This window comes from Canis lupus, chromosome 24 (assembly GCF_003254725.2).
Source record: "Canis lupus dingo isolate Sandy chromosome 24, ASM325472v2, whole genome shotgun sequence".
Taxonomy (NCBI): domain Eukaryota; kingdom Metazoa; phylum Chordata; class Mammalia; order Carnivora; family Canidae; genus Canis; species Canis lupus.
In genome coordinates, this window is record NC_064266.1 from 35,531,856 (window position 1) to 35,558,320 (window position 26,465).

Below are 26,465 nucleotides of genomic sequence, written 5' to 3' on the forward strand. Positions count from 1 at the left end.
CCTACTATGCGCCTGGAGCTGCACATGTCCGTGAACAGGAACACAATGTGGATGGAGCTAAGTTAACAGTAGTAGGAACAGCCGCCAACCCTTACTTTGTGAGCTTTACTAGGGGCTGGGCCCGCCTAACACAAAGGCTCTTCACGATGACTCTCTGAGGTCCATGTGATAATTCACCCAATGCTGCATATAAGGGAACCCAGGCAAAGAGAGGCAAAGTCACAGAGCCAGAGAACCGTGAACATGATTCAATCGTCAGGAGCTCACTCTAAACCCAACCTTGCTGTAAGAAGCGGTTTATCATTCCCATTCCACAGAACAGGAAGCTGAGGTTCAGAGAGGTCAGGCTGGAGGAGAAAGAGAAGCCCAAACACATGCAATGAATGCCATCATTCACCCTATGGAAAGGTTCCTGACGACAACCTCAGGAGGCGCAGAAACAGACCAGGAAGATGAGGCTCAGGGACAGTACGTGAGGTGCCTGGAGCTACAAAGGGAGGTGGGGACAATGCTGACAGTGGGTCTCAGGGTCTGGACCTCCCTAAGCCTTAGCCTCTACTAGATCAAGGATCTGGAAAGCCACCATTTCATCCCTAAAACAAGGTAACAGGAAGAGGGATTCAAACAGGCTGGACTGAGACTGTCCTCAGGAAACTGAAAGACAGGGATCTCTCATTTCACCAATAATCTATCCAGCCAGCCAGCCACTCATGCCCCCATCCATCCATCTCCCAATTCTCCCTCTCTACAATCATCCATCCATCCACCCACTTGATCATTCAACCCTTCATTCCAGAATCCAACTACCCCAACAACTATCAACCAACCAACCAATCATCCATCCAACCATCCAACTGACCATCTATCCATTAATCTCCCATTTTATTACTATCCCTCCATCTACCCGTTCATTTAAATACCATACATGCACGGTACCAACTCACCTTCATGGGAACACACCTCTGCCAGCTCATAGCAGCTTCATACCCACTTCTCCAACTACCCAAACATCCATACATCCCCCAGTCTTCTGTCCATCCCTCCATCCAGCCATCTCTTACACCTCCAACCACTTACCCATCCACTCCCTCATCCACTCATTCATCCATCCACATTCCTCCCGGCCTCTCTTCATCCACCATCCTCTCACCCTCCAAAACCCCACCTGTGCACCCTCCTCCTATCTGCCCACACATCCCATCATCATCCACACTCACAATCATGCATGCACCTATACGTGTCTACCACTCACTCACCCATCCATTCACTCCTTAACTCTACAAAGCGTAGGAAGCTCCAGGGAAAGATACAAAGGTGACAAAGATAATATCCTTTCCCTCAAAAAGCTTAACAGTGGAAGAGCCCTCTGCCCTTGAATCCCCCACCTTTGGGTCTTAGAATCATAGGATGTTAGCGTCACAAAGAATCTCCAAATTTCTATGACCGTCTAGACCAACATTATCCAATATAGCAGCCACAAGCCATATGTGGCTGCTGAACACTTAAAATGAGGCTAGGACAAATTGAGATGTGCTGTAAGTGTAAGATATGCATTAGATCTTGAAGATTTGGTGTAAAAAAATGCAAAATATCTCTTTAATAATTTTCAAAAATTGAATATACATTGGTTATATACATTAAATGATATTTAGAGATACATTGAAAAAAATAAAATATATTTTTTAAATTCGCTTTGCCTGTTTCTTCTTGCTTTTTTAATTTTAACTTTTTAAAATTATTTAAATTCAATTAGTTAACATGTAGTATATTGTTAGTTTTAGATGTAAGTTCAGTGATTCATCAGTTGCATATAACACCCAATGTTCATCACATCACATTCCCATAACCCAGTTACCCCATCCCCCCACCCACCTCCTCACCAGCAACCCTCAGTTTGTTTCCTAGAGTTAGTTAAGAGTCTCTTATGCCTTGTCTCCCTCTCTGGTTTCATCTTATTTTTCCCTCCCTTCCCCTACGGTGCTCTGTAATATGGCTGCTAGAAAATTTTATATAGCACATGTGGCTTACATTATATTTCTATTAGGCAGTACTGATCTAGAACAAACCCCTCAACTCAGAAGAACAAAGGGAGGCCAAGAGAGGGGAGTAACAAGCCTAAGGTGTCACCGTGAAAAACTGTTAGGGTCCCATCCAATCCCTGCCTCATGGCCCACATGGGCAGCCCCACCCCCAGCTGCCCCAGCAACTCACCTGGATTTCCGCTTGCAATAGACGAGGAGGTTGTCAAAGAGGAAGAAGGCCCTCTCCTGAATGTTGCCCGCAGAGATTTTTAACAAAGTCCCCTGTAGGAGGAGCTGAGTGCAGATGTCCGTGAGGTTGGAGCCCTGGGAGAGTGATAAGGGGAGCACGGAATGAGCCAGCAAATCCAGGAGAGAGCACTCGAGGATATCAGCTTCCTTCCCAGAAACAGAACCTATCATTGGCCCCCTCGTACCCCAAAACCTAAATGCACCATGCAGGAAATCTGTCAGCAGACAGAAAATCCCAACAATCTGATCAATGGCTTCTGTCTGTTGAGCACACCTGAACAATGCCAGGAAGAGCACATGGAGATGCCCACTTCACAGAAGAGAGATCTGGCCTCAGGGCGGAGAAACCACCCAGCCCTAGTTGGCATCCACTTTTATTTTGCTTCAGTTTTTGTTTGGCATTTGGGGGTTTTTGTTTGTTTTGGTTTTTGCCTGTCCTTTCCTGATTTATGTCTTGACTTGTGATCATATCGCCCTAACCAGAACGCCACTTCCATAAGGACAGGAAGCATTATTAAGTATTATTAAGCATTCGCCAAGGTCTTCCAAGCACCTGTAGCCCTCTTGGGCATACAAGCAGGTGCTCAATAAATGCCTGCAGAGCAGGTAATAAGCACAGTGTGAACACCACCGGGGCAGGATTTTTAGAGCACTTACCCTAGCTACAGATACGGATACAGATGGAGACAATTCTCAAACTCTACATGGTCATCAATGCTAAGTGACAGGGGTGGTGGTGGCTACAATGTTAACTATACATAAACTTCACTGAACCTCCATGAGGTTCCGGGATGGGGGGAGATCAGGAACCAGGAGGACGGGACCACACAGGTCTGTCTGGAACTCAGGGAGGACCAAAGCAGGGCACAGAGCTCTCCAAGTGCTCAATGAAAGAAAGCTAGAAACATACCTGGGAGGGCACAGGATGCCAGCTAGCTGTAGTCCTCACCTGTGGCAGGAGTGGAGTTTAGTGGGCACCTAGCTATCCAACCACAGACTCTGCTTCCCAGCATCCCTTGTCAGTGTGGTCATGTGACTAAGTTATGGCCACTGTGGCCCATTTTTACAATATTCCCTTTTTTTTTTTTTAAACAAAATTCCCTTTAAAGAAAATAGCGTCCTCTCCTCTCCCTCCCTCCCCTCTTGTCACAAGCTGGAAGACAGCTGGACTGGTGGCACACACCATAGCAGGTGGTAGAGCAAGAAGTTGGAAGGAACCTGGGTCCAAAGGGAGCAGAGCTGCTCGGCCCCCAGCTTGCTCTGCTGCTGAGAAACCAACTTCTACCTCATTTATGCCATTCTCTCTCCTGTCAGCAGTCAACCACATCCTTGAACCCATACATCAGGATAAGGACCAGGCCCATCAATAAGTGGACAATGGGGTGCCCCTGACATTTAGGCCCAAGGGATACTACACAAAAGTGGGGTTCAGGGAGGCTCGTTTGACAGACCTGTAGATAAAAGGGGTAGGAGAATGAGATGTGATATTATCTTAGCCCAGAAATCAACTTGAGAAAGAGAGAGGGAGAAGTGTGTGTTCACAGAGTCTCCTTCCCCAAACATGCAACAACCAAACCAAAGGGGAGTTCATACCCCGATGACATATGCTGACTCAATTACTTCTGAGACCTAGTAAGGGGAACTGGTTCTAGAAACTCAGAAATCAGGCTTTCTGCTAACTACCCACTGCAGTCTTCCCTGCTCCATACCCACAGCCTGGCTGGGCACAGCAAACTCATCACTCAAAAATGCAGAGATCCCTCTGGGGCCCACCTGGAGTCCTGGGAAACCAATCTCCCTGTGATCAAGAGCTAGGTAGCCTAGGGCAGGAGCATGCACCCGTTTAACAGAAATCACAATATGGATGCCTGCATGCTGCAGGCAGGGATCTGACTCCACACACACAGCTACTAGCAAGGTAGCAAGCCCACTGCTCCATGGCTCAGGGCTCTTGTGACAAAGAGACCCCTGGGCCTCCAGTATCCTCACAAACAGGGTGAGCATGATGCTTGGGGTCATGAAGCTCTATCAGTGGCCTATGGGCCAGCTTGGGGCAGCTCCTGGAGATCACATGCCTCCCCATCTCACTCATGCCCACCCATCAGCCCTTCCAGCCTCTAAAGGGCTGCTTGTATGTGGATCTGGTACCTGGTCTGGCTGCAGGGCCTGGAACCCCGACATCACACAGGCCCACACCTGACCTCTCTGTCAACATCCAGGGACCCCAGAGAGCAGTGAACCCAGCCAGGGAAGCTGCCCCTCCACCTTGACCCAAGACCACCTAGCAAATACACTTGAAATGCCAAGGACACTTCAGGAAGATGCTCCTTCTACCTTAGCTGAGAAGCCCAGGTGGCCCTTGGACTCCCCAGAATCCTTGAACCTGGGTCAAGGTCAAGTCTGATGCTGAGGATCAGACACACAGGGAAGAGGCTGAGCACCAAGGTGTCCACCAGGCAGGACTGGAGACTTGGAGACAGTGTAGGCTCCATCCAACTGAAGCACTAACATGTGGAGAAGATGGGAAGAGCTTATCACGTGCCTGCTGCTATTCTAAGTATTTTGTATGAATCCAGTTCATCCTTACCACAACTCTCATTTTATAGGTGAAGAAACTGAGGCGCAGAGCAGGGAAGCAACGTGTTCAAGGTTACACAGCTGGTCAGTGAGCAAGCTGGGACTTAAACCCAGACAGGATGACCCCATTCCCTGACCCACCAACCTCCCTTACCCGGGGGGGGGGGGGGGGGGTTCTTAGAAGGTAATTGACAACCAGAAGGGCTTTTTAATGAGACTACTCGTCTAGAGAGAGCAGGGGTCTCCGAAGGGGAGAGACCACAGCCCTTTGGAGCACAAGGCATCCCAAGAAGGGTAGAAGAACATATGACAACTTCTGTTTATGGTCTCTCTCTCTCTCTCTTTTAATAACAACTTTATGTTTCCTCACTCCTGTTGCCTTCTGTCCCTCTGAGGGTGAGTGGTCAATTGATGGTCTCTTAAACCAGCGTTTCAAGAGCCAGCGAGACAAGTGTGCTCTATTTCCTCCTTATTAAGAACATGCATTTCTTTTTATGACTGTGAGCTTCACACAAAAGTCCATGGGGCTTGCTTCCCAAGTGTCCCTGTGTGGGAGGGTCAGCCCACACCGGGTATGAGCTGTAGCTAAAGTTGCACGATGCTTTTTCATCTTAAAAAAAAAAAAAAAAAAGAAAAAAGAAAAAAACTTTGAGACTGAACTCCTGCTCTGCTGCCACAGCTCCTCCCGCCATTTATGGAGCGTTTACTCTGAGCCAGTGAAGCCAGCCACAGCGCTGCTGTGTTGAGTGTCATGCATGCGTCCCCTCCCAAATCCTCAAGTGACCCAAGAAGGGGGAATGCCATCATCCAGACTTTTCAGATGGAGAAACTAGAGGATAAGAACCCCTCCCTGCAAGGGATCCCTGGGTGGCTCAGAGGTTTGGCACCTGCCTTCCGCCCAGGGCATGGTCCTGGAGTCCCAGAATCGAGTCCCACATCGGGCTCCCTGCATGGAGCCTGCTTCTCCCTCTGCCTGTGTCTCTATCTCTCTCTCTCTGTCTCTTGTGAATAAATAAATAAAATCTTTAAAAAAAAAAAAAAAAGAAGAAGAAGAAGAACCCCTCCCTGCAAAGGGAGCCGGCTTGTCCACTCACTTCCACGGTATTGCAACATACTGCCATTTCCATGCGCTCGGTAAATTGGATTTATGGATTAATTTATCTGGTTTTAAGTAAACCAGTCTCTCGACTAAAAAGGACAAGCAGATTACAAAGGATGGGGGCAGGGAGGAAACCAGAGATTGGAGATCAAACATATGATGCACACCCAAGCACAGCAAGAAAGCAGCCAAGGAGAGACTCTCCCTCCTTCCTAAATGAGTCCCTTGCCAGCCATATTCCAAGAGCTAGATGGCAGCCCTCTAACTAGATTGGCGAGAGGTCAGATAGAAAGATCAGTAATTATCACAGGAAGATTATCAGAAGTAAGGATCTGCAACCACCCATTCACCACAGACTACACCCGAAATCACACTGTCCCCCGAGGCTGTAACTACAGAGAGCAAGAAGCCATTGCAAGTAGCTTCACTGTTACATGTGATTTTTTTCTAGCTACGACACATTATTTTTACAAGTCATCTTGGGGATCCAACTGCATTTAAGAACCTTTCTGGGGCACTTGGCAGGCTCAGTCAGTGGGGCATGTGACTCCTGATCTTGGGGTGTGAGTTCAAGCCCCACATCGGGTGTAGAGATTACTTTTTACAAAAACTGGGGCACCCAGGTGGCTCAGTGATTGAGCGTCTGCCTTTGGCTCAGGGCATGATACCGAGCTCCCCCGATCGAGTCTCACATTGGGCTCCTTGAGGGGAGCCTGCTTCTCTCTCTAGTGTCTGTCTCTCTTTGTGTCTCATGAGTAAACAAATAAAATCTTTAAAAAAAAAAAAAAAAAAAGATACACTTAAAACAAAAAAACAAATACTTCTCCCTACTGCACAGAAAACTATTTTACTTTTTCCAAAGAGCATTCATACTGCAGTTTTCACTTTATCCTCAGAATGACACCAGGGGATACCTTCAAGAGACAGTGTTACTCACATTAGACAACCAAGGGCAAATGGAGGCCGAGAGAGCAGGACAACCTTGCGTGATGAAGGGCAGACTAAGTTATAGGGCTGGGCCTCCAAACCAAGTCCTGTCCCTCAGTTTCCCACCCCCCGTCCAGCGGGAGTTAATAACAGCCCCTCCCCTCAGTATTGGAAACATGTAACAGAGGCTCAGTAATTGCCAGAAAGTCTTGTTCTGGCTCCTGCATTTCCTATTGCACCTAGAAACAGGGCTCAAAATAAGGGCCGCTCTCAAATTGTAGATTTTTTTCAGGATCTAAAAGGGCCCCCAAAGACCCTTAGTTCTTATTTCCTCAGATCCTTCCCAGAAGCAGGCATCTAGAAATCACTTCTGCTCTGACTGCCAAATAGCTTGCTCAATCCTCCTCTCCACAGGGGCCCATGTGCGAAATATCTTTTTCAGCTGGTTTCCAGGAAACTCTCCGTGTCTCCCAGAAGAACTGCTCTGTCTTCCTTTTTTGAAAATAAATATTGAGTAACTTATGTCTCCTGCTCTCTTCACCTTGGCTGCCAGGAAGCTCAAAGCTCAAACGGGCTTAAACACATCCCCTACTCTCTTGGCAACTTAGATAAGGGTGTTCACCAAAAGTGGCCGTGTGGCCCAATGGTCAATGAGATGAAAGGAGAAGTAAGTCTCTTTGGGGCTCCCCGGAAAGGTTTTTCTTCACTGAGGAGAACTGCTCCTTCTCACTGCCCTGGCCATGCCCCTGTCTCCTCCTGTTTTGGAACACGTGATGCCTGGAGCTACTGTTCTCATGGAGCCAAGAGGGGAAGGCCAGGAGGACCACAAGAGACAAAATGGGAGCCCTGACATCTTGGGGCTGAAATGAGCCCTGAGACAACATACCCTAACCAGCATACTTGAGTACCTGACAATTTGCAGCCGCAGGAAATGGAAACTAAGCTACATAATATTTTAAGCAAAAAGAAATGAGGGGCTCGCTTAATCACTGGGTGGTCTAGGGGAGCCAGGAGTCTAAACCAGGGCTCCCCGAAAACCAACAGCACTGTATACCTGGCCCACCCACCAGAAAGCCACCGCCTCTGCCCCAACTGGGGAAAGGAAGGGTCGCACACCACCTGCCTGAGCTGACGCCACAGGAGAACACCCCCCGGGGCTGCAACCAGGCCCTCGGGAGCTGCTGCCTCACTGTCAGCTGCAAAGCCATCCCTTGCCTGCTAGACACACACCACCAACAACAAACAGATGGCCCACGCCCCCCGACACCCAGGAAGCCGGAACCTGGACCCTCTGCTAATGCTACCACAGAAAGCCAAACAGGACCATGGCTGCGCTCTGCAGCAAAAAACAGCACAAGGGTGGCTGGCCTCTGTCCCACCCACCATCCAAATCCCCAGCAGCTGGGTCTGAATTCGGCCAATCATACCCCAACCCTAAACTGCATGGGGAACTAGAAACACAGCTCTTCATTCTCTGGCTTCGGCAAGAGAGGAAGTCCCAGCAGGAGGAGAATGGTACATGGCAAGCGCTAATCCACAGGACCCGCCTCCTCCCTGAAAACAGGCTCCTGTCTGCAGCCAAACTCTCAATCTCACACTGATACAGGGTCACATTCAGGATTCCTGAACACAGGGAAAAGAAGTGGAAATCCCAAAAGTAGCAAGCGCCAGAAAACCCAAAGGGTCTAAGCAGATGATTCAGAGAAGAATCTAGGCGTCTTTCATCTTTGCTTTTGATCCTCTGTTCCAGCTGCATTTACTCTGATATTGGTTTTTTTATTTATTTATTTAGATTTTCCCATTTCCTTCAACAGATTTGTAGGAAATCTCTAATAATCTAAGGAAGACAGGGAGGCTTAAATGAATAAATGATGCACAATGGGAAGATTTCAAGAATCCCATACCCTCGTGAGCATGACAATAGTAATACAATAGCAACACCTACCATTTATGGAGTACCTACTGTGTGCCAGGAATACATGAGGAAACAGGAGGTTCAGAGAAGTGAAGACATTTGCCCAAAGTCACCCAGCAAGGGAGTGTCAAAGCCAGGATTCTGTCCTGGAGTAGACCCTTAAGTATCACAGTGGACTTGGCATCAAAAGCTCAAAGGCCTGTGGACACCAGGCAGGTACAGCAACATGTGAAGGAGAGAGACTGGGAGGGACGGGGGGTGGTGGGCAGTGAGGAACCGGAGGCTCTAGTGGCTGCTGTCCTGGAGACTGGAGGCCCAGTCCTACCGATTTTTCAAAAGAAACCTGAAATTTAGACTTATGTGGACTTAACTAGAAAATAACTAAATTTTTTTTTTTTTTTACAGACACAAGGCCAAACAAAACACACACTGTGGGCTGAATCTGGTGTCCAGACCACAGTGCGCACCTGCAGCTGTGCATCCCCCGGGCCCCTGTCAAGCCCAGACATACCTCCCAGCCTTCGATGTGGGACTGCAGCTGCTCCAGTGCCTCTAGCTTCTCCATCTGCCGCTTGGTCTCGTTGATGTTAGAGCAGACGGTCTTCATGGCCTGCAGGGCACTCTGGACCGCAGGGTGGTCGGGGTGCTTGCCGGGAGTCCTCTTGGCTAGCTCCTAGGGGACAGAAGAGGACAGGAATGAGAGACATCAACCCAGAGGGAACCAGACACAGCACCTAGGCCACCCGGCCCCAAGCCAAATCCCAGCTCTGCTGCGTACAAACTGGGTGTCCTGGGGCTGGAGAATATCACTGATTCATTCATTCACTCATTCATTCAGTAAACATGCCCTGAGCACCTGCTTCATGGAACGGCAGTGTTCTAGGGCACAGGGACAAATCTGTCAACCAAACAGGGAAATTCCTCAGCTGGTGGGTGTGACATTCTAGTAAAGGAGATGGGCCAAAATCAGGAAAAATCACATAAATAACATAATGTCAGGCAGCAATAATACTTTGAAAGCAAATCTGAATGACAGGCTCTAGGCTCTAAGGTCTTGAGAAAGGGGGTGATCTTTCTTTTTATTTTAAAGATTTATTATTTGAGAGAGAAAGAGAGAGCACGAGCAAAGGGAAGGGGAGAAGCAGACTCCTGCTGAGCAGGGAACCTGACGTGGGGCTCAATCCTAGGACCTCAAGATCATGACCCGAGCCGAAGGCAGATGTTTAACCCACTGAGCCACCCAGGTGCCCCGGGAGGTGGTCTTTCAAATGGGGAGGTCAGGGAAGGCCTCCTGGAGGAGGTGACATCTGAACGGAGACTCTGGATAAAGCAAGGGAGGGAGTCCTGCAAAAACCTTGGCGAAGAGTGTGCCAGACTGAGTGTGCCAGCAGATACAAAGGTGGGAATGTATAAGGCATTGAACGAGGGACAGCCAGGAAGTGGCATGGTGGGGAGATAGTACCTGAGAAAGAAAAAGAGAGAGAAACAGACAGATCCGGAGGTCAGAGAGAAGGCCACAGATGCTGAGCCCACTCAGCCCCAGTCTTCATCTGTAGGGGAGGTACAAGAAACACCTCCACTCCCACAGGGGCCAGATGGACCGTGTAAAGTGGCCAGTCTGGGCCGGCCCTCCCCTAAGCCTTCCCCCAGGCCCTCCCACCCCTGCCACCAGCGCAGGCCTGGGCCGTGCTAAGGCCAAGCTCGTGTTGTCACCGAAGGGCTTTAGCCGCGTGGCAAGCATAATGAGAGAGAAACAGGAGGGAGAAACCGGCAGGACCTTAAGATTGCAGGGCAGATTTCCTAGCTGATGAGAGAAATTTCCTCGACCATCTGACCCAAACATGCCCAATGGTTCCAGTATCTCCCCAGTTCTCTGCCCCCCCGAAAATCACAGACGTGGCGCCATGACATGCCACATGCAGGTGCCAGGGCTGGCCCCGCCCCTCCGTAGCTAGGTGACCTTGGGCCAGTCGCCCTCCCAGCTGAAAAGGAGGGATAAGGAGGACCATGGTGAAGGGGAAAAGGGGGAGGATGGTGGCAGTGGTGAGCACCCGCTCGGCCCTTCCTCTGTGTTTGTGAGGGAGGATCCACTATTATCCTCTTCAACAGATAAGGAGGTTGAGACAGAGTCACCCAAGGCTCCCAGAAAGTCAAAGGAGGAGCTGGGCGTGAGCCTGGCCGTCTGGTTCTGTCCACGGTCACAGTGAATCCCAGGCTCCAGGACATCCGCGGGAAAGTTCCTACCTGGGAAGCACTGAGTCTCTGCTAGCCATCGTCCATCTGCTGTCTGACGACACGTGCTGGCTTTGACAGCGGGGACCATCTGCCACGCCAGGGTGTCGTTCTGAGCACTCCGGGCAGAAAACCAAGGCCAGGATGGTCCTCCTCCATCCACTTCATTTCTGCCCGGCCTGAAAATGAACAGCCTCTCCTCCGTGGGACACAGCCACACGGTCCTGAGGCCCAGATGTTCTGCAACCTCAGGAGAGTTTGCAGAGTTTACTGAGCACCTGCCACGCTCTGGGGCCACAGCAAAAGGGAAGCAAGGGATGGGGACGTGGAGCCTGGGCTCTGGCAGAAGGGGCTCCCACAGGGGAACAGGACCTGACAACAGCCCCGGGGTGGGGGTGGGGTGGGGGTGGATGCCACCCAGATCCACCAGCCAAGGGAAAGGAGGGTGTGATCCGCAGCTTTGACAAAAGGAGGTGCAAGCAGGCTCCCCAACCGAGGCAGCGCCCGAGGCCACTGCCGCTCACCACACAGGAAAGAAGCTGAACGTGCGCTGGGTGTCAGAGCAGCTGCGGGCAAGGTGTCAGTGCTCAGCCCGACAGGCAGGATGGAGGTGGGCGCTGCGGCCGGGGAGTGCGGCGACGGGGGCACACCGGGAGAACTCTGACTTCCTGTGCCTTCACGGCAAGATGCTGACAACCAATGCCAGATCCCTGGCAGATAAGGAGCTCATTTCATAACATCAGAGTCAGAGAAGAACTCCAAAGGAATGAACCAAAGCATCCAGTAGAAAATGGGCAAATGATAAGAAGGGGCAACTCTCATGCAAAGAACCCCTCCCACCCTCCCCCACCACCCTCTCCTCCTTGGACCCCACCCCCACTCCCTCCCCACTCAGAGTCCACACACAGCCAGACGTTGTCGGAACAAGATGAGGCCCTGTTCCTCTCCTGCTCAGAACCTTCCTGAGGCACCCACAACACTCAGAGGACAAAGACCCCACAACGGCCCACAAGGCCCTGCCTATCTGGCCCCACCACCTCTCTGACCTCACTCCCGCACTCTCGCCCTCAGACCCTCCTCTGGCCACTTCACTGTTTCTCAGGCATAGCCCTACCCCAGGGCCTTTGCACTGGCTGTTCCCTCTACTTGGCCGACTCTTCCCCCAGGTTCCCATACGGCCCCCCTCCTCACCTCCTCCAGGTCTTTGCTCAAAATGCCAACTTCTCAGTCCATCACTCCTGGCCTTTACCAACCCTCTTCGTCTGAGATATTTTTCCTCCACGGTACCTATGCCAACTCTACAAGTATATCCGTTTCCTATTCGTCCACCAATTGTCTGTCTCTCCCGGCAGAACCCCAGTCCCATGGAGGTAGGGCTCTGGGCCATTTTGTTCACTTTGTATCTCCAGCACCTAGGACAACGCCTTCCACAAAACAGCTGCTCAATAGTTGGGGAGTAACCGAATGGCCTCCAAAACCCCTGACACTGCAGCACCAACCGTAGCTCTCTCCTGGAGGGAATCAGGAAGACTCGAGGGATTTGTGAAGAAGAGAACATTCTCACTATGGGATGCGCTGCTTTCCAGTGCTGCATGTCCCAAATCTGGGGACACCACTCCCAGCCATCCCCTCGCACCAAGAATTGATGCCAACAGCTCCTCAGGGATGGACCCGGTCCGTCCGCAGGAGCACCACACCCCCAGTGGCCAGGGAGACAGAAGTAACAACTGAATGACGAGGTCTTCACCTGAGTGTGGGCGACAGCTGCATCACCCGCAGACAGATGTAGGAGGTGCAGGGCACGTCGAAGACTCTGCAGGGCCCAAAGGCTGAACCCCAAGTGGCCATTCTGCAAAAAGCATCCCTGACACAAACCCACTAGAGCAGCAGTCCCCAGCAGACGGCTCCCAGGACATGCCCCATTTGGCCCCAGGATCTTTGATAAGTTATGAACCAAGCAGACATTTGGAAATCAGGAGCTTTCACTTAAAAGTCCCCAATTTCTAGATCTAGAAATAGCTGGCAACACTAGGGTGGCATTTCCATAGTCATTCAGTGGTAACTGGGCAGGAGCGATGGGCACCTACTATGTGCCAGGCACTGTTATGGGCACTGGAGGAACAGCAACAAGCGGAACAGGCCCAAGCCCCTGCCCTAGCCAAGCTGACATCCTAACGAGGATTCAGAAAATCAATCTGTACACCACGAGTTACAGGACAGAATGTGAGTGAGGGAAAGGGGTTGTGAAGAAAAATAACAGGGTGCAGGGACCGACTATGGCAGAGGCATTTCTGCTATAACTGGGTTGGTCAGGCAAGGCCTCTCTGAGGAAAGGACAACGAGCAACAGAGGCCTGACAAGATCAGAGAGTGAGCCTCAGGTTATCTACAGTAATGATGTCTCAAAAGAAAGAGCAAGTGCAAAGGTCCTGGGGCAGGAACCTGTTTGTTGTGTTCAGAGGATGGCAAGGAGACAAGGGTGGCTGGAGCAGAGGCGAGGGGTGATCAGAGGAGAAGCAGCAGAGGAGATCAGAAAGAAACAACTATGTGGCACCTTCTAGGTGACAGTGATGAAGAATCTGGATTTCGATCTGAGTGAGAGCGAGCTGCCGGAAGGTTCTAAGTGAAGAAGTGCCTGAACTGGCTTAGGATTAGCTGCTGAGTTGAAAAGAGACTGCGAAGGACACGGCAGAGGCAGGAAGACCCAGTGGGGGCTGTGGCAGGGACCCGGGAGCAAAGCGGAGTGAAGCAGCTACAAGGTCTAGACATGGGATAGACTCCAAAGGCAGAGCCAACAGGACCTCCTGAGAGACTGGATGGAGGGTGAGCCAGAGGCAGCTTGGGTCTGGCTTGAGCAACCAGAAAGGACAGGCCATTTATGGAAACGGGGACAAAGGGGCGGCGGGGAGAGGAGCCCAGTCTAGGGAAAGGGGAGGGCCAAGCATCTGGTTTTGGACATGTTAGGTAGGAGAGGCCCGTCTGACATCCCAGTGGGGAGGCTGAGTGCACAGGAGAACAAGTCTCCAGCTTGGGAGCCAGGTCCAGGTTGCAGGTTGGACACAGAGATGGGGTTTAAAGTCATGGGAATGCCCACAAAAAAATGCCCACACTCATGTTCATAGCAGCATTATTCATAATAGCCAGAAAGTGGAAAGAACCCAAAGGTCCGTCAAGCAATGAACAGATAAACAAAATGTGGTTCCCTACGACGGAGTAGTATTCATCCATAAAAAGGAATGAAGCTCTGATCTGCACTGCAACTGAGGATGAGCCTGGAAAGCACTGTGCTAAATGAAAGAGGCCAGATATGAAAGGTTACATATCATATGATCCCATCCATGTGGAAGGTCCTGGACAGGCAAATCCCAGAGACAGGAAGTGGCTGAGTGGTTGCCAGGGGCTGGGGCAGGAGGGAAAAGCCCCAGTGACTACTGATGGGTCTGGAGTTTCTCTTGACAGTGAGGAAAATTCTCTAAAATTACGAGGATGAAGGTTCCACGATGTTTGAACATATATATACATAATTTTTTTTTAAAGGCCACAAGGTGGATGGAGCAAGTCTAGAGAGAGAACCTCCTATGCTGAGGTCCAGACGTGGAACCAGCGAAGGAGACTGCAGGGAAGGGACCAAGGATGTAGGAAGCAAAGGAGAAACAGAGGGGCTGGAGTGGACAGATGCGCCCGTCCAATCTGCCCCCCACCTGCCTCGTCCCACTTCCGTTAGGTACCAGGCCCTCATGGGGCCCAGTATGACCAGAGCCTAAAGGGGCAGGGGCTGTCACGTGTGCCACTGCATGTCCTGAGCCGCGCCAACCGCTAGTGCGCAGCAAGTGGCCCAAAGAGATCTGTGCATCACCAGGAAGCAACCCAAAGGGACCGTGACAGCCAGCCTCCCCTCAGGCACTTGTCACTGGAGCACCAGCGGCATTACCCCAAACCTGAATCATTTCCCTGGAAACGCTGATGGAAAACTCAACAAAGCCTAAAAATGCCAACTGTCTATCCTGAGCCTGGGCCGAAGGCTGAGATAGAATGTTCCAGCTATTCTTAGGCAATGTTCAAGTTCAGCTTTTTGGGGCCATTCCCAATGAGGCTTTCATTCTTGCCTCTTCTCTCTTCCCACCCGGGCCCCTTGACCCTGTTCGCCTACTGGATTCGGAGTTCAGCTCCAACAGGGGGATCAGAGGGCCATGGGGACATCTGCGAGGGCAGCAGAGCTGCAGGGGCCGGGGTCGGGGAGGCCTGAGGGTTTGGGCTCATGGTATCGTCTTTTCAAATTGTCTGGAAAATGTGACAGGAAGGAGGAACCCAGGAGGGGCACAAAGAGTCGCCCTCGGCTCCAGCTGTGCTCTGATGCGAATGTTCCAGCTGTGGGTGCCAAAGGCCAGGACACGGAGCAAGCCCGTCAGGCGGGGAGCATGGCACGTCCCCACAGGAATCCAAGGCCCTTCTGGCTGGTCCCCCCGGTGCTATCTGAGCTCCCGATAAACACAGCTGGAGACTGAGGAAACCGGGCGAGTAAACAGCCATTTGGTCAGGAGAGCAAACCCACAGCCTGGCTTCGTCACTGTTTCCTGTGGGCAGTTCCTCTCCCACTGGTTGCCGGCCAGTTCTGTTCTTCTCTGTCTGTTCTCCTGGGAATCCAGAGCCCACAAGTCCCACCAGGCCGAACTGTGGCCCCCCGAACTGTGGGACTGACCCACCCACACACGTGCGCCCAGGTCCAGCTCCACAAGCTGTTAAAACATGTTATGGAAACTGCCACTCCAAGCACCTGCTGAGACTCCGGGCTTTTCCAAGCTCCAGAAACCAAAGGGTTAACACCTGGGGAGGCATGGCTGGATTGTGAACCTAGAGCTGGCATTTCTTCTAATGGATCAAATGTTCAAGGTGTGAAAACCCAGGAAAGAAAGAGCAGCCACTGAGCCACAAAACACAAGACCACTGACCTTCCCAGACCCCCACCTAAGGAACTGAGGAGGTCAGCATCCCGAAAACCCAAGGACTTTGGCAGCTTGACTCCCCAAAGTGCTTACCTGGCAGCAGAGCCTAATGGTCAGAGGGTGGGCCTCTGGAATGGGCTCAAATCAGGGCTCCTACTACTTAACCTAACATGTGGCTGTAAACAGGCCACTTCATCTGTGCCTCGGTCTCTCCAACAGGGCTAATCACAGTGCCTCCCTCATCCAGTTGTTCTAAGAATTAAGCGAATAAATGTTCAATCATCGTAACAACCCTATCTGTAATCATACAAACCCCATGCCACAGATGAGAAACTGAGGCAGATGGAAGTGACCCGCCCAAGGTCAGGTAGCTAGTAAATGGCAAGGCCAGAATTCAAACTCAAGCAGCCTCTGGCTGCGGAGCCTGGCTCTCATCCAGGGATCAGCAGACTTTTTCTGTAAACAGCCAAATAATAAATATTTTAGGTTCTGGTGGCTACATCCGGTCTCTGTCACATACTCTTCCTTGTTTGTTTTTTGGGATTTCTTCTTTTTTTCTTTAAACAATGCTTTAAAAAATGTAAACATCATTCATAGCTCATGTGTCGTGCAAAAACAGGCCATGGGCTAGATCTATCTGGCTCATGGGCCACGGTGTTGCCAACTCCTGCCCTAAACCACTACAGAAGACTACCTCTTAAATGCTAATTACCAGTTCAGGTTTGGAAAACACCCCAAAACACATCAAATGAAGCACTTTGGTAAGTCTAATTTGATCCACAGGCCACCAGTTCTACCAAGCAAGTTCTACCAGGAGCTTCTTCTGCACCCAGGTGAAGAGCTAGCTACACACAGCATTTCAAACACGTGTCTGGGGGTCAAAGAACCACCACAGACAGTCCTTTTGAGACCCCAGGGACAGACAAACAGTAGCAGGCCAGAGGAGGTGCAGAGAGAACTTTGTCCCACTGACCACGGCTGCACACATTAGAGGCCTGTGTCCACAGATAGAGCTGATGGCCCCAGAGAGGGTCTGGTCCAGCTCACAGACCCAAGGGTCACCCACCCTGTCCAATAAAGTCAAGCTCAAGAATGCCCTAGTAATCCTCCCCTCTCCTCTGCCTTCCAGGTCACGGAACAAGGATGCGTGTGGCCCCAGTGACAGGTGCATGATTGAGGCACCACCAGCCAAATTAATCCACCAGCAGGGACCCCAAAGAACAGCTGTCAGATGCAAGGCCTTCAGGATGGAGCCAGGGCAGGCTTGGGCCAATAGCCACCATTTCCAAGCACTGAAAACCCTGGGTGTAGAGCGGAAAATGGTGGCAGAGCCATCCACCCAGCTGGGGATCTGCCCCGAGGCCAACTCTGAAGCTGAGAATTGAGACTTCTGGGGTCGCCGCACAAGCAGCAAATCTTCCCCTGGTCTGGCCTACCGAGATGAAATCAAAGATGAAGACAGCAGGTGTGTGGACCACTCAGCAGGCCCAACCTCTTCCATAAATAGCCAGATTGTGATGAGGAGGTCCTGCATCCTCCACCCATGGGCTCTTGGCCTATGGGATGTGATTGGTTGGAGGCTGGAGTACATGACATAAGTCTGCCTTGATTAGAGCTCATTCACTAGTGTGATTCGGTCAGGCATGGAGCAGATAACCCTGATACCAGCCAATGAGAACGTAATGCTGCCCAGTTCACTGCACTGGACCATGTCTCAACCAGAGTCCAACACTGCCCAGCTCCTAGCCACTGGGGTAAAGTGCAAGTCTGAGCAGGTGGGAGGAGGATAGATGGCATAAGCAAAGGCTTCATGTAATTGGTTCAAATTAATCCATATGACTCAGGCCCAAACCATTCAGAACATCATATTCTTCTAGCCACAGATGACCAAAGCCTGAGTGACTCTCAGGACTTATGTCAGAGCTACTAGAAAAGAGGTTCATGCTTTCCCACTGCCCTTGAATTTGAGGAGGTGCGTAGTCAGAGAAACACAGTCATTGGCTACCACACTGAATATAAAGCCCAACAGTGGAAAGCAGAACTGAACACAAAGAGGCAGGGTCCTGGTAGGATCCAGTCCGGCCCAAACCAGTGCAGTCCCTACCCGTCTCAGCTACTTGAACCAACAAATTTTACTTTGTGAGTAAGTCAGTCAGAGCTGGGATTTGTCACCTCAAATGCAGAGAAAGGAGTTGGGTGAATGTCTCACCTTGAGGAGGAGGGGGTACTTGCAGATCCTCTGAATTGGAGATAGCAGGTAGCCCTCCAAAGGGATGTCCGTGGTCTTCCGGCCTCCCAGAAGCATGCAACTCTGCAAAGGGACACAAGACCTTCATTAAAACTCGCCAGGAATGGCAAAGGGATTTGGCCACCTTCTCAATAAGCATAGGAAGCACTCTCAAAACATGGCTACAGACTTTGGAAGCATTTAGCAACACCTAGAGGAGATGGAGGTATGCATATCTATAACCCAGCACAAAGCCTACCTAGATCAGGACCTGGCAACCTTGGTCCCTAGGCCACATCCCACCCACTCCCTTCGGGAATCAAGGTTTCACTAGAATCCAGCCATGTCCATTTGTTTACACACCTGCAGGTTGTAAGGTTGCTTCCAAACTACCATTGCGGAGCGGAGTGGTCCTAACAGACACTGTATAAAAAAAGTTTACTAATTCCTGATCTACTGAAACTCTCACACATACGCACCAGGACCCAAACTGCCTCGTTTGGAAGGGCAAAAAATGAAATGCGACCTGAAAAGCCACCAGATGAAGAACAGAAAGGTACACCTATAGGTTTATATGTTGCCACGCTACATGGCGGTGAGAATGGGGACCTGACACTGTGCACAGCAACACGGACAGGCTGCAAAAACAAAAGGATGTGTGTGCTATGAACCCGTTTATATGATGCTTTTAAAAACACACAAAACAAAACCAGGCATTGTTTGTGGAGAACACATCTGTAGTAAAATACAAAGGTAGGGATGGAAGAAAAATAAACCAAATGTTAATGGGAGTTAGCTACCCCTGCAGAGGGAGGGGAACAGGGCTTGGAAGGTGAACTGAGTCCCCCACCATAACCCCTCATGGTCCTGTCCTGGGGCTCACTATGCACCCAATATACATGCATACAATATACACATGCATGAAGGAATGAAGGGAAAAAGTGAAGAATGAGCAAACTGCCAGCATAGCCCACAGTCCCAGCCTCCCTCCTCAACACCATGCTGGCAGACTACAAATGAAACAGGAGCTTCTGGGGAAAAGAATCCTCATCCTAACACTCATTCATTCATTCACTCACTCATTCTGCAAATATACATTGTGTGCTTACTATGGGCTGGGAACGGTTCCAAGCACTGGGGAACCTGCCCAACAAAGCAAATTCCCTGCTTATACTCAAGTGAGAACATTAAGCCTGTGCTTACCACGTGCTAGGCCCTGTGCCTTATGCTTTGCCTATATAAAGTTCATGTTCACAGGTCCCGGATGACCAGGGATGTTATCTCCCCTTTACAGATGGGAAACTGGAACAGATAAGTGAAAGGGCAGGTCCAAGACTCAGAGCTACTGCCTTTCAGGGATCTCAGCAGGCCCTCTACTTGGGGAAGCAGGATCCCCGGGACCCCAGGTCCCTGCTCTGGCAGGAGCTGCGTGGCTCCCACCCCCACATCTCCCCAGGGCACAGATGGGGGATCGGAGCTGTGGCAGCTGGGAGATGCCAGGCCCCACACTGCTCACACTCAGGCCTTTGTCCTCTGAGCCAGTGCTCGCCACAAGCTGCCCTGGCGATGTCAGCTCCGGGCAGAGAGAGGGGAGCCTGGCGGTAGGGGAGTGTTTTCCAGAAGCCCCCAGGACCTGGCGGGAGAAGGTCCTGCCTCTTTGTCCGGGATCAAGGGGTTTTCACATAACTGTCAAAGCTGCCAACTGCACTTCTCCCCCAAACACTCCAAATTCTTGTTTCACTTTATTTTCATTTAAGGGAAAAAAAAATGCAAACACACACAGAGCTGCCATTCACTATTCTAGCAAGATTACACTCCAAGCACTATGGGAAGAACTTTTGAAAATTATCTCTTTAAATCTTCCTCCTTCACAGAAGTGATTTGAGTGAGGTGTCACGTTATGAGTGCATATAGTGCATACAGTAATATTCTGCAATAAAAAAGGCTTTTTAAGAATCTCAGATCCCTTCCACCATCCAAACGCTCCTTCATTACCTGGCCTCTTGATCTGATCTCACTTTCTCCCACATTTCCTCTCTTACTCTCCATTCCAGCTACCCTGGCCTTCTTGATATTCGTCAAACATCCTTCTACCTCAGGACCTTGGGATACACAATTTCTCTACCTGGAATGCTTTCCTGCCAGGTGCTTCTTGCCTCTCTCTCTTACTTTTACCAAAGTCTCTGTTTAAACATCACCTAAGACACCGTTTCCCCACAGACCAATCTAAAATAGCAGCCACCACCCTGACTCCCTCCAAACATCCCGTCATCCTTAATTTATTTTATTTCCTCCAGAGGACTTAACACCATGTGACATATCATGTAAGTTTCTCCTACCAGAATGGCTGCTCCAGGACAGCAAGGACTTTTCTTGCCTTGGTCATGTTGTACCCCAAGGCTCAGAATGAATGAATAAATGAATAAATTACTCCCATCTTACAGACAAGAAAACGGAGTACAGAATGATGAAGCTAGCTACCTCTTAGCTAGCACACAGCACATCGGGACTGGAAAACCAGACCATGTCTGTTCCCAACACCTTAATACCCCATGATGGACTTGAGATGGCTTTTCTGCAGGTGGTCAAAAGCAAGGAGGGGGAAAGATGTTGCATGTGCTGGCCCTCTCCCATGTCCTCCCCCTGCCTGATCTGGCCCAGCTCAGCTGCTGTTGGGAAATGGCAGCCTGGCCCACCAGGAAGACTGCAGGAGACAGAGGAAGGAAGGAAAAAGAATGGGGCCCTTCCCATCCCACCACCCTGCTAACACCATCCTGCCATCACCTGCTTCCCAAGACCCAGCTGAGTCCAAGAAGACACCCCCAGGAAGAGGGCTCCTCGGCCAGGAGCCTAGATTACAGCTGATTTCTTACAGGGACTACAGGACTAAAGTCATCAAGGCAATCACAGAGGCAGGGCCAGGTGTCTGGGCTTGGGCCATATGACTTCATCTTTGCTTCTGGTCCAGACCCTTTATTGAATGTACAAAACTGGAAATGTAAAGAGGCAGGTAAGAGCAGCCAACAGCATCAGTCCCAAACACTAAGACACATGAGACATAAGTGGCAATCCATTGGCCCATCGGCCCTTCCTCAGATGCTCACTGGAAATGGACCAGGCAACATGAACATACGAGTGATGGAAACGTACATTTTGAATCAAAATTCTGGAAATGCTTTGTTGGAGACTGTGCATCAGGGAGGAGTGCAGGTAATAATTTTATTATGTAGTTTAGCTCTCTATGCATGGAGTTAACATTCCTCGTGCTACGTCAATTAGCTGTTCTTCCTTTGTGTGCTTTATTCTCTACGTGCGGTCAGGAAATAAAACAGTTCTTGGGGGTGGGGGTGTTGGCCTTTGACTGAGCAGGGGATTTAGAAGTGAGGGATCCGGATTCGAACCCATGAGCAGCTCAATCACTTTTCACGTACTCTCGGAAGTCACTTAAGATTTTAGTCATCAGAATCACCTGTCGGCAAAGGCTATGCAGTGTCCCCTACTGTATTCTTCCAAGACAACAGAATTTTCATCTGGGCTCACAGCTACATGCCTCAGCCTCCCTTGCAGTTGCATGCAGCCATGTGAGTCAGTCCTGGATGTGAGTAGAAGAGATGTGTACGGCTTCCTGCTGTGCCCTTAAAAGGAGACAGGTGGGCCCTCTTTCCTAACTTCCTGCATCCCACTACCTGGAATGTAGAAGTAGTGAGAGGTCAACTTAGACCACATTGATGAGGTCACATCCCAGGGCACTGGCCCCCAACACTAGGCCCCCTATACCAGCCTTAGACTGTCTACATCCACCTTGTTCGCATGACAGAGAAATAAATGCCTACCTTGTTTAAACCATTGTTATTTGGGATGTCTGCAAAGCAGACAAATGTAGAACTTAACTCATATACAACAGACGGTGGCTGGTAAAGCTCCAAGGAAATCACAAGTGAGAACCTTTATACACAAGTGAAGCTCTCTGCAATTGTAGAGAAGACCATCATGGATGTCTGCCATCTGGCCTGATCAATGTCTATTCCCAACTTACTTGTCCAAGTGCAAACCAAGCATCCTTTAGAGCTCCACCCCACCCTTAGGGCCTGTGCTATGTACAGGTGGAGCTGACTCCACCCTCCAGCTCCAGCAGTGACCAATCAGAGCAACAACCAAACCCTCCATCTACAGTAACTGGTTCAGGGACAAGGTCTTGAGCCAAGCTGAGTCAATAAGCATCAGACCCAGGATTTTTGCTGTTAATGCTGAGAAAGAGGAGCTCTTTTTCCCTAAAGCTGCTCTGCTATTAGAAGTATAAGCACAGAGCTGAAGGGCACCTGGGTGGCTCAGTGGTTAAGCATCTGCCTTCAGCCTAAGTCGTGATCCTCGGGTCCTGGGATTGAGTCCCACATCGGGCTCCCTGCAGGGAGCCTGCTTCTCTCTCTGCCTATGTCTCTCTCATGAATAAATAAATAAAACCCTTAAAAAAAAAAAAAAAAAAAAAAGGACAGAGGTGCTGGAGGCCATGTTGGCACCACTTGGGAAAGGAGCCAAGGCAGAGAAAAGCAAAACTAAGAGACACATTTCTGATGACATATCTGAACACCTAGATTCTGCTGTGCCTGAAGCCCTCTGGGTCTTAAACTTTCCAGAAAAATGAACAAATAATTTTTTTTCTTTTTTTGGCAAAAGCCAATTTTATTTTATTTTATTTTATTTTTTTAATTTTTATTTATTTATGATAGTCACACAGTGAGAGAGAGAGAGGCAGAGACACAGGCAGAGGGAGAAGCAGGCTCCATGCACCAGGAGCCTGACGTGGGATTCGATCCCGGATCTCCAGGATCGCGCCCTGGGCCAAAGGCAGGCGCTAAACCGCTGCGCCACCCAGGGATCCCGCAAAAGCCAATTTTAACTGGATTTTCTTTCCCTTACAATTAAATCATCCTAACAATACAATCATTGCTACTGCTCTTATCAGGATCATTACTTTAGACCAGGAATTGGCAACGTGGCCCTAGATCTAGCCCACCGCCTGTTTTGTAAATAAGGTTTTACTGGAACCCAGCCATGCTCCCTCCTTTATATATTATTTATGGCTGCTCTCATGCTGCAATGGCAGAACTGAGTCGTTGTGACAGAGAGTACGTGATGCAAAAAGGCAAAAATCTGGCCCCTTACAGAAGACGTGAGGTGATGCCAGCATTACCCCAGTTGTTAAACCCAGCTGACCCAGGCAGCATGGGTTGGGCATGAAGCTCTCCTGTGCCCAGGGACTTGCAAGCCTGAAGCTGCACAGAAGGGCAGGTGACAAACAAACTTACCAAAAGGAAGGCGCGCACAGTGGGGATCTTGTTGAGCTCCACAAGCAGCCGCAGGGCCTTCTCATGGTTGCTGCAGTATTCCTCATATACGCAGAACTTGTCCTTCTGCAAGACAAGGACAGAGCCTGTGAGAGAGAGCCTGTGGCAGGAAAGCAGACGCTCTGAGATGTGCCGACAGCTGGGCCAGCCTGGGAGGAACCCCATGACCACACAGCAGGAGGGACCTCGGGTAAGGTGGCTCCCACTCACTGTCGGCCTCACAGCCTCTAGTCCTGCCCCGAATCTGCAGCCAGAAGCCTGAGGAACCCTTTCAGGAAGCAGCAAGTCCCAGGATCAAGTGTGCAGACTCAAGCCAGCAGCCTGGGCCTGCCATCCTGGCTCTGCATTTCCAAACGTGAACTCGGGCAAGTTACCTGGCCTCTCTGTGCCTCTGTTTCCTCATCGGGAAGGAGGAGTTACTAATAGCCCTTAATTCATGGGGTTGTTAGAGGGATTAAATGAGTTAAAACAGGGATGCCTGGGGTGGCTCAGCAGTTGAGCGACTGCTTTTGGCTCAGGGTGTGATCCCAGACTCCCGGGATCGAGTTCCATATCGGGCTCCCTTCATGGAGCCTGCTTCTCCCTCTGCCTGTGTCTCTATCTCTCTGTGTCTCTCATGAATAAATAAATAAAATATTTAAAAATAAATAAATAAATGAGTTAAAACATAAGGCTGTAGTATATAGTAAGTGCTCAATAAATGTCCACCATTAGTATTAAAGTACAAGCCAGACTGTGTCACACCCTTGCTTGAAAACCCCCTGGTAGTATCCTTATGCTACAAATGAAATCCAACACTTGATTATGAATTTCAAGGGCCAGATAATGTGACCCTGCCTTCCTTTCACCTCACCTCACTGGCCTTCTATCTACTCCTTGAATTTACCAGCCTCTTCCTACCTCAGGGCCTTGCACTGCCATACCTTCTACCTAGAACATTCTTCCCCCAAGCCTGGCCACTCCCCAAACTCAGCTTCCACCTCCTCAACCAATACCTGGATTACTCCAGCTAAAGTAGCCAGCCAGGAGTAGTCTGAATTATTCAGATTATCAGTTTATGTCTTTTCCCAAATAGCAGTCAGCTACCCAAAGGCAGGGACCACATCCGTCTTACGGAGGTATTCTCTAACCCCGGCACAATGTCTGGCACACAATAGGCCCTCTGTGAACACTCAGCAAATAGTTAAGTTAAACACCTACTGCTGGTTAAGTTAAACACCTACTATGTGCGGTGCCCCACATATATGAACCTGAAATGTGTAGAGAAGGCTCAGGAATGTGTGAGAAAGTAGATCGCTGGTTGCGGCCACACAGCAGCACAATTTTGAGGCAAGGGGATAGTTTTCTTGACCTCCAAATGCCCCTCCACTGGACTCTTTCCAATTTAGAGGTCACCTGTGGGTCACCAGGTCTGTAACCGTCAGCTGGGGCCTCTGGGAACAGCAGGAAGCTCTGCACTGAACACTCTCAGTTCCAAAAGGCTCACAGAACACCACCTCCCAACGCAACAAACCCTAAACAAGGATGTCCTGGGTAAGGCCACTGGACAGGAAGGGCTGAAGGGCTCTGACCTTGGGCTGGGGGTTGGGCAGGAGACCCCAAGAAACTAAGGAAGGAAGAGGTGGGTCTGCAAAGCAAGCAACTCATCTTGTTTCTAAACAAACCCCCAGTCATCCTGCCGATGGTGGCTGCAGGAAAGAGAAAACCAAAGAGGAGGGAGAATGGGTTTCAGAATCAGTAAGCTACCCCTCCAGGCTCAACCCTGAAGGTTCTGGGTGTGCAATCTGAGCAGACGCCCTAAACAGTGAAGGGCCCACAGCCAGAGCCGCTGGCCGGCACCGGGTGTGTGCTGAGCACTTAGTACCTGCCACACGCTGCTCTCTTGCAATGAGGGCACCCTCATCTACTCCTCACAATAACCTGGCAGGTAATTACTCTACCTGCCCCATTTGCACAGGGGAAAACCAAGGAAAAGTCACAGGCCCAAGGCCTCATGCCGCTCAAGGAGTGGGGAGCTATCCTTATGTCTGTTTTTGTAGATGAGGGAACTGAAGCAGGGAGAGGTGAAGCTTGTCCAAGGTCACCCACTACTTAGGGAGCACGGGGCTGGGTTTCCGACCCAGGTGGTCTGGTTCTAGAGGCACTCTAAGCTTTTTCATCATTACCTGCAGCACCACACACACCCCAAGCTTAGGTGGTGGATCTGTGACTTGAGATTTGGCCCCTTTGGCATTCCCTTCCCCACGGAAAGGCACTGCGCAGTCCAGGAACTATGGTAGGCCCTGACCCCACCACCCCACCACCCCCATAGGTCTTCCTTCTCATCTGTGTTCTGTCCATCACCTCCCCCTTCATCCCCCCACACCCTTGAGCTCCACGGCGGTGGGGGGGGGGGGGGCAGGGTTTGCATCTGCCGGGGTCACTGCCATAGTGCCAGTGGGGACTGGAGTCCCTGGTGGCGAGTGGGCAACATGACTACTTGATGAATGAAAGCAAGAAAGCAGAAGGAACTGAAAGAGGCCCAACAGGCCTCCAACCAGCCCCACCCTTCTTCCAGATAACCCTGATCTACCACAACTGCAGCCTTGGCTCTTCACTGGACCATGTCTTGTTTTACCCACCCAGCATCCATTCCCCCTTCTTCTGGTCATGGCCCCAAATTTTTCCCCTGGAGCCACCTCCTCACTCTGAGCCCACTGAGCCTGCCCCACTCCCAGGCACAGGCACCACAAGTGAGCATATGACCCAGGCCAACCCAGAGAGCAACCTGTCCTGGCAATGGTGGCCATGAGCCCTCAAAGACTCACATTGGAATTACTGTGGAGAGAAACTCTCTTTGAACTGTCACTGCTGAGCTGGCAAAGTGTCAGCCTAAAACTGCTGAGGACCACCTCTGCTACTCTGTGAGGCACACACCCACAACCCCTCAAG

The 26,465-nt window shown here is 50.4% G+C and overlaps 1 protein-coding gene across 2 annotated transcripts in view; it reads right to left on the reverse strand.

Moving 5' to 3' along the window:
• Nucleotides 1–26,465, reverse strand: part of PREX1 (phosphatidylinositol-3,4,5-trisphosphate dependent Rac exchange factor 1) — a 178,667-nt gene that overhangs the window by 66,725 nt on the left and 85,477 nt on the right. Inside the window, exons 4-7 of one of the 2 annotated variants that reach the window (XM_025470351.3) lie at nt 23,496–23,600; nt 18,172–18,273; nt 9,300–9,461; nt 2,212–2,345 (exon numbers count right to left, since the gene is read on the reverse strand). In XM_025470351.3, the coding sequence (XP_025326136.1) occupies nt 2,212–2,345; nt 9,300–9,461; nt 18,172–18,273; nt 23,496–23,600 (503 nt within the window). Of the gene's footprint in view, nt 1–2,211; nt 2,346–9,299; nt 9,462–11,032; nt 11,179–18,171; nt 18,274–23,495; nt 23,601–26,465 lie in introns of those variants that run through there. The other variant, XM_025470352.3, reaches the window with a different exon arrangement.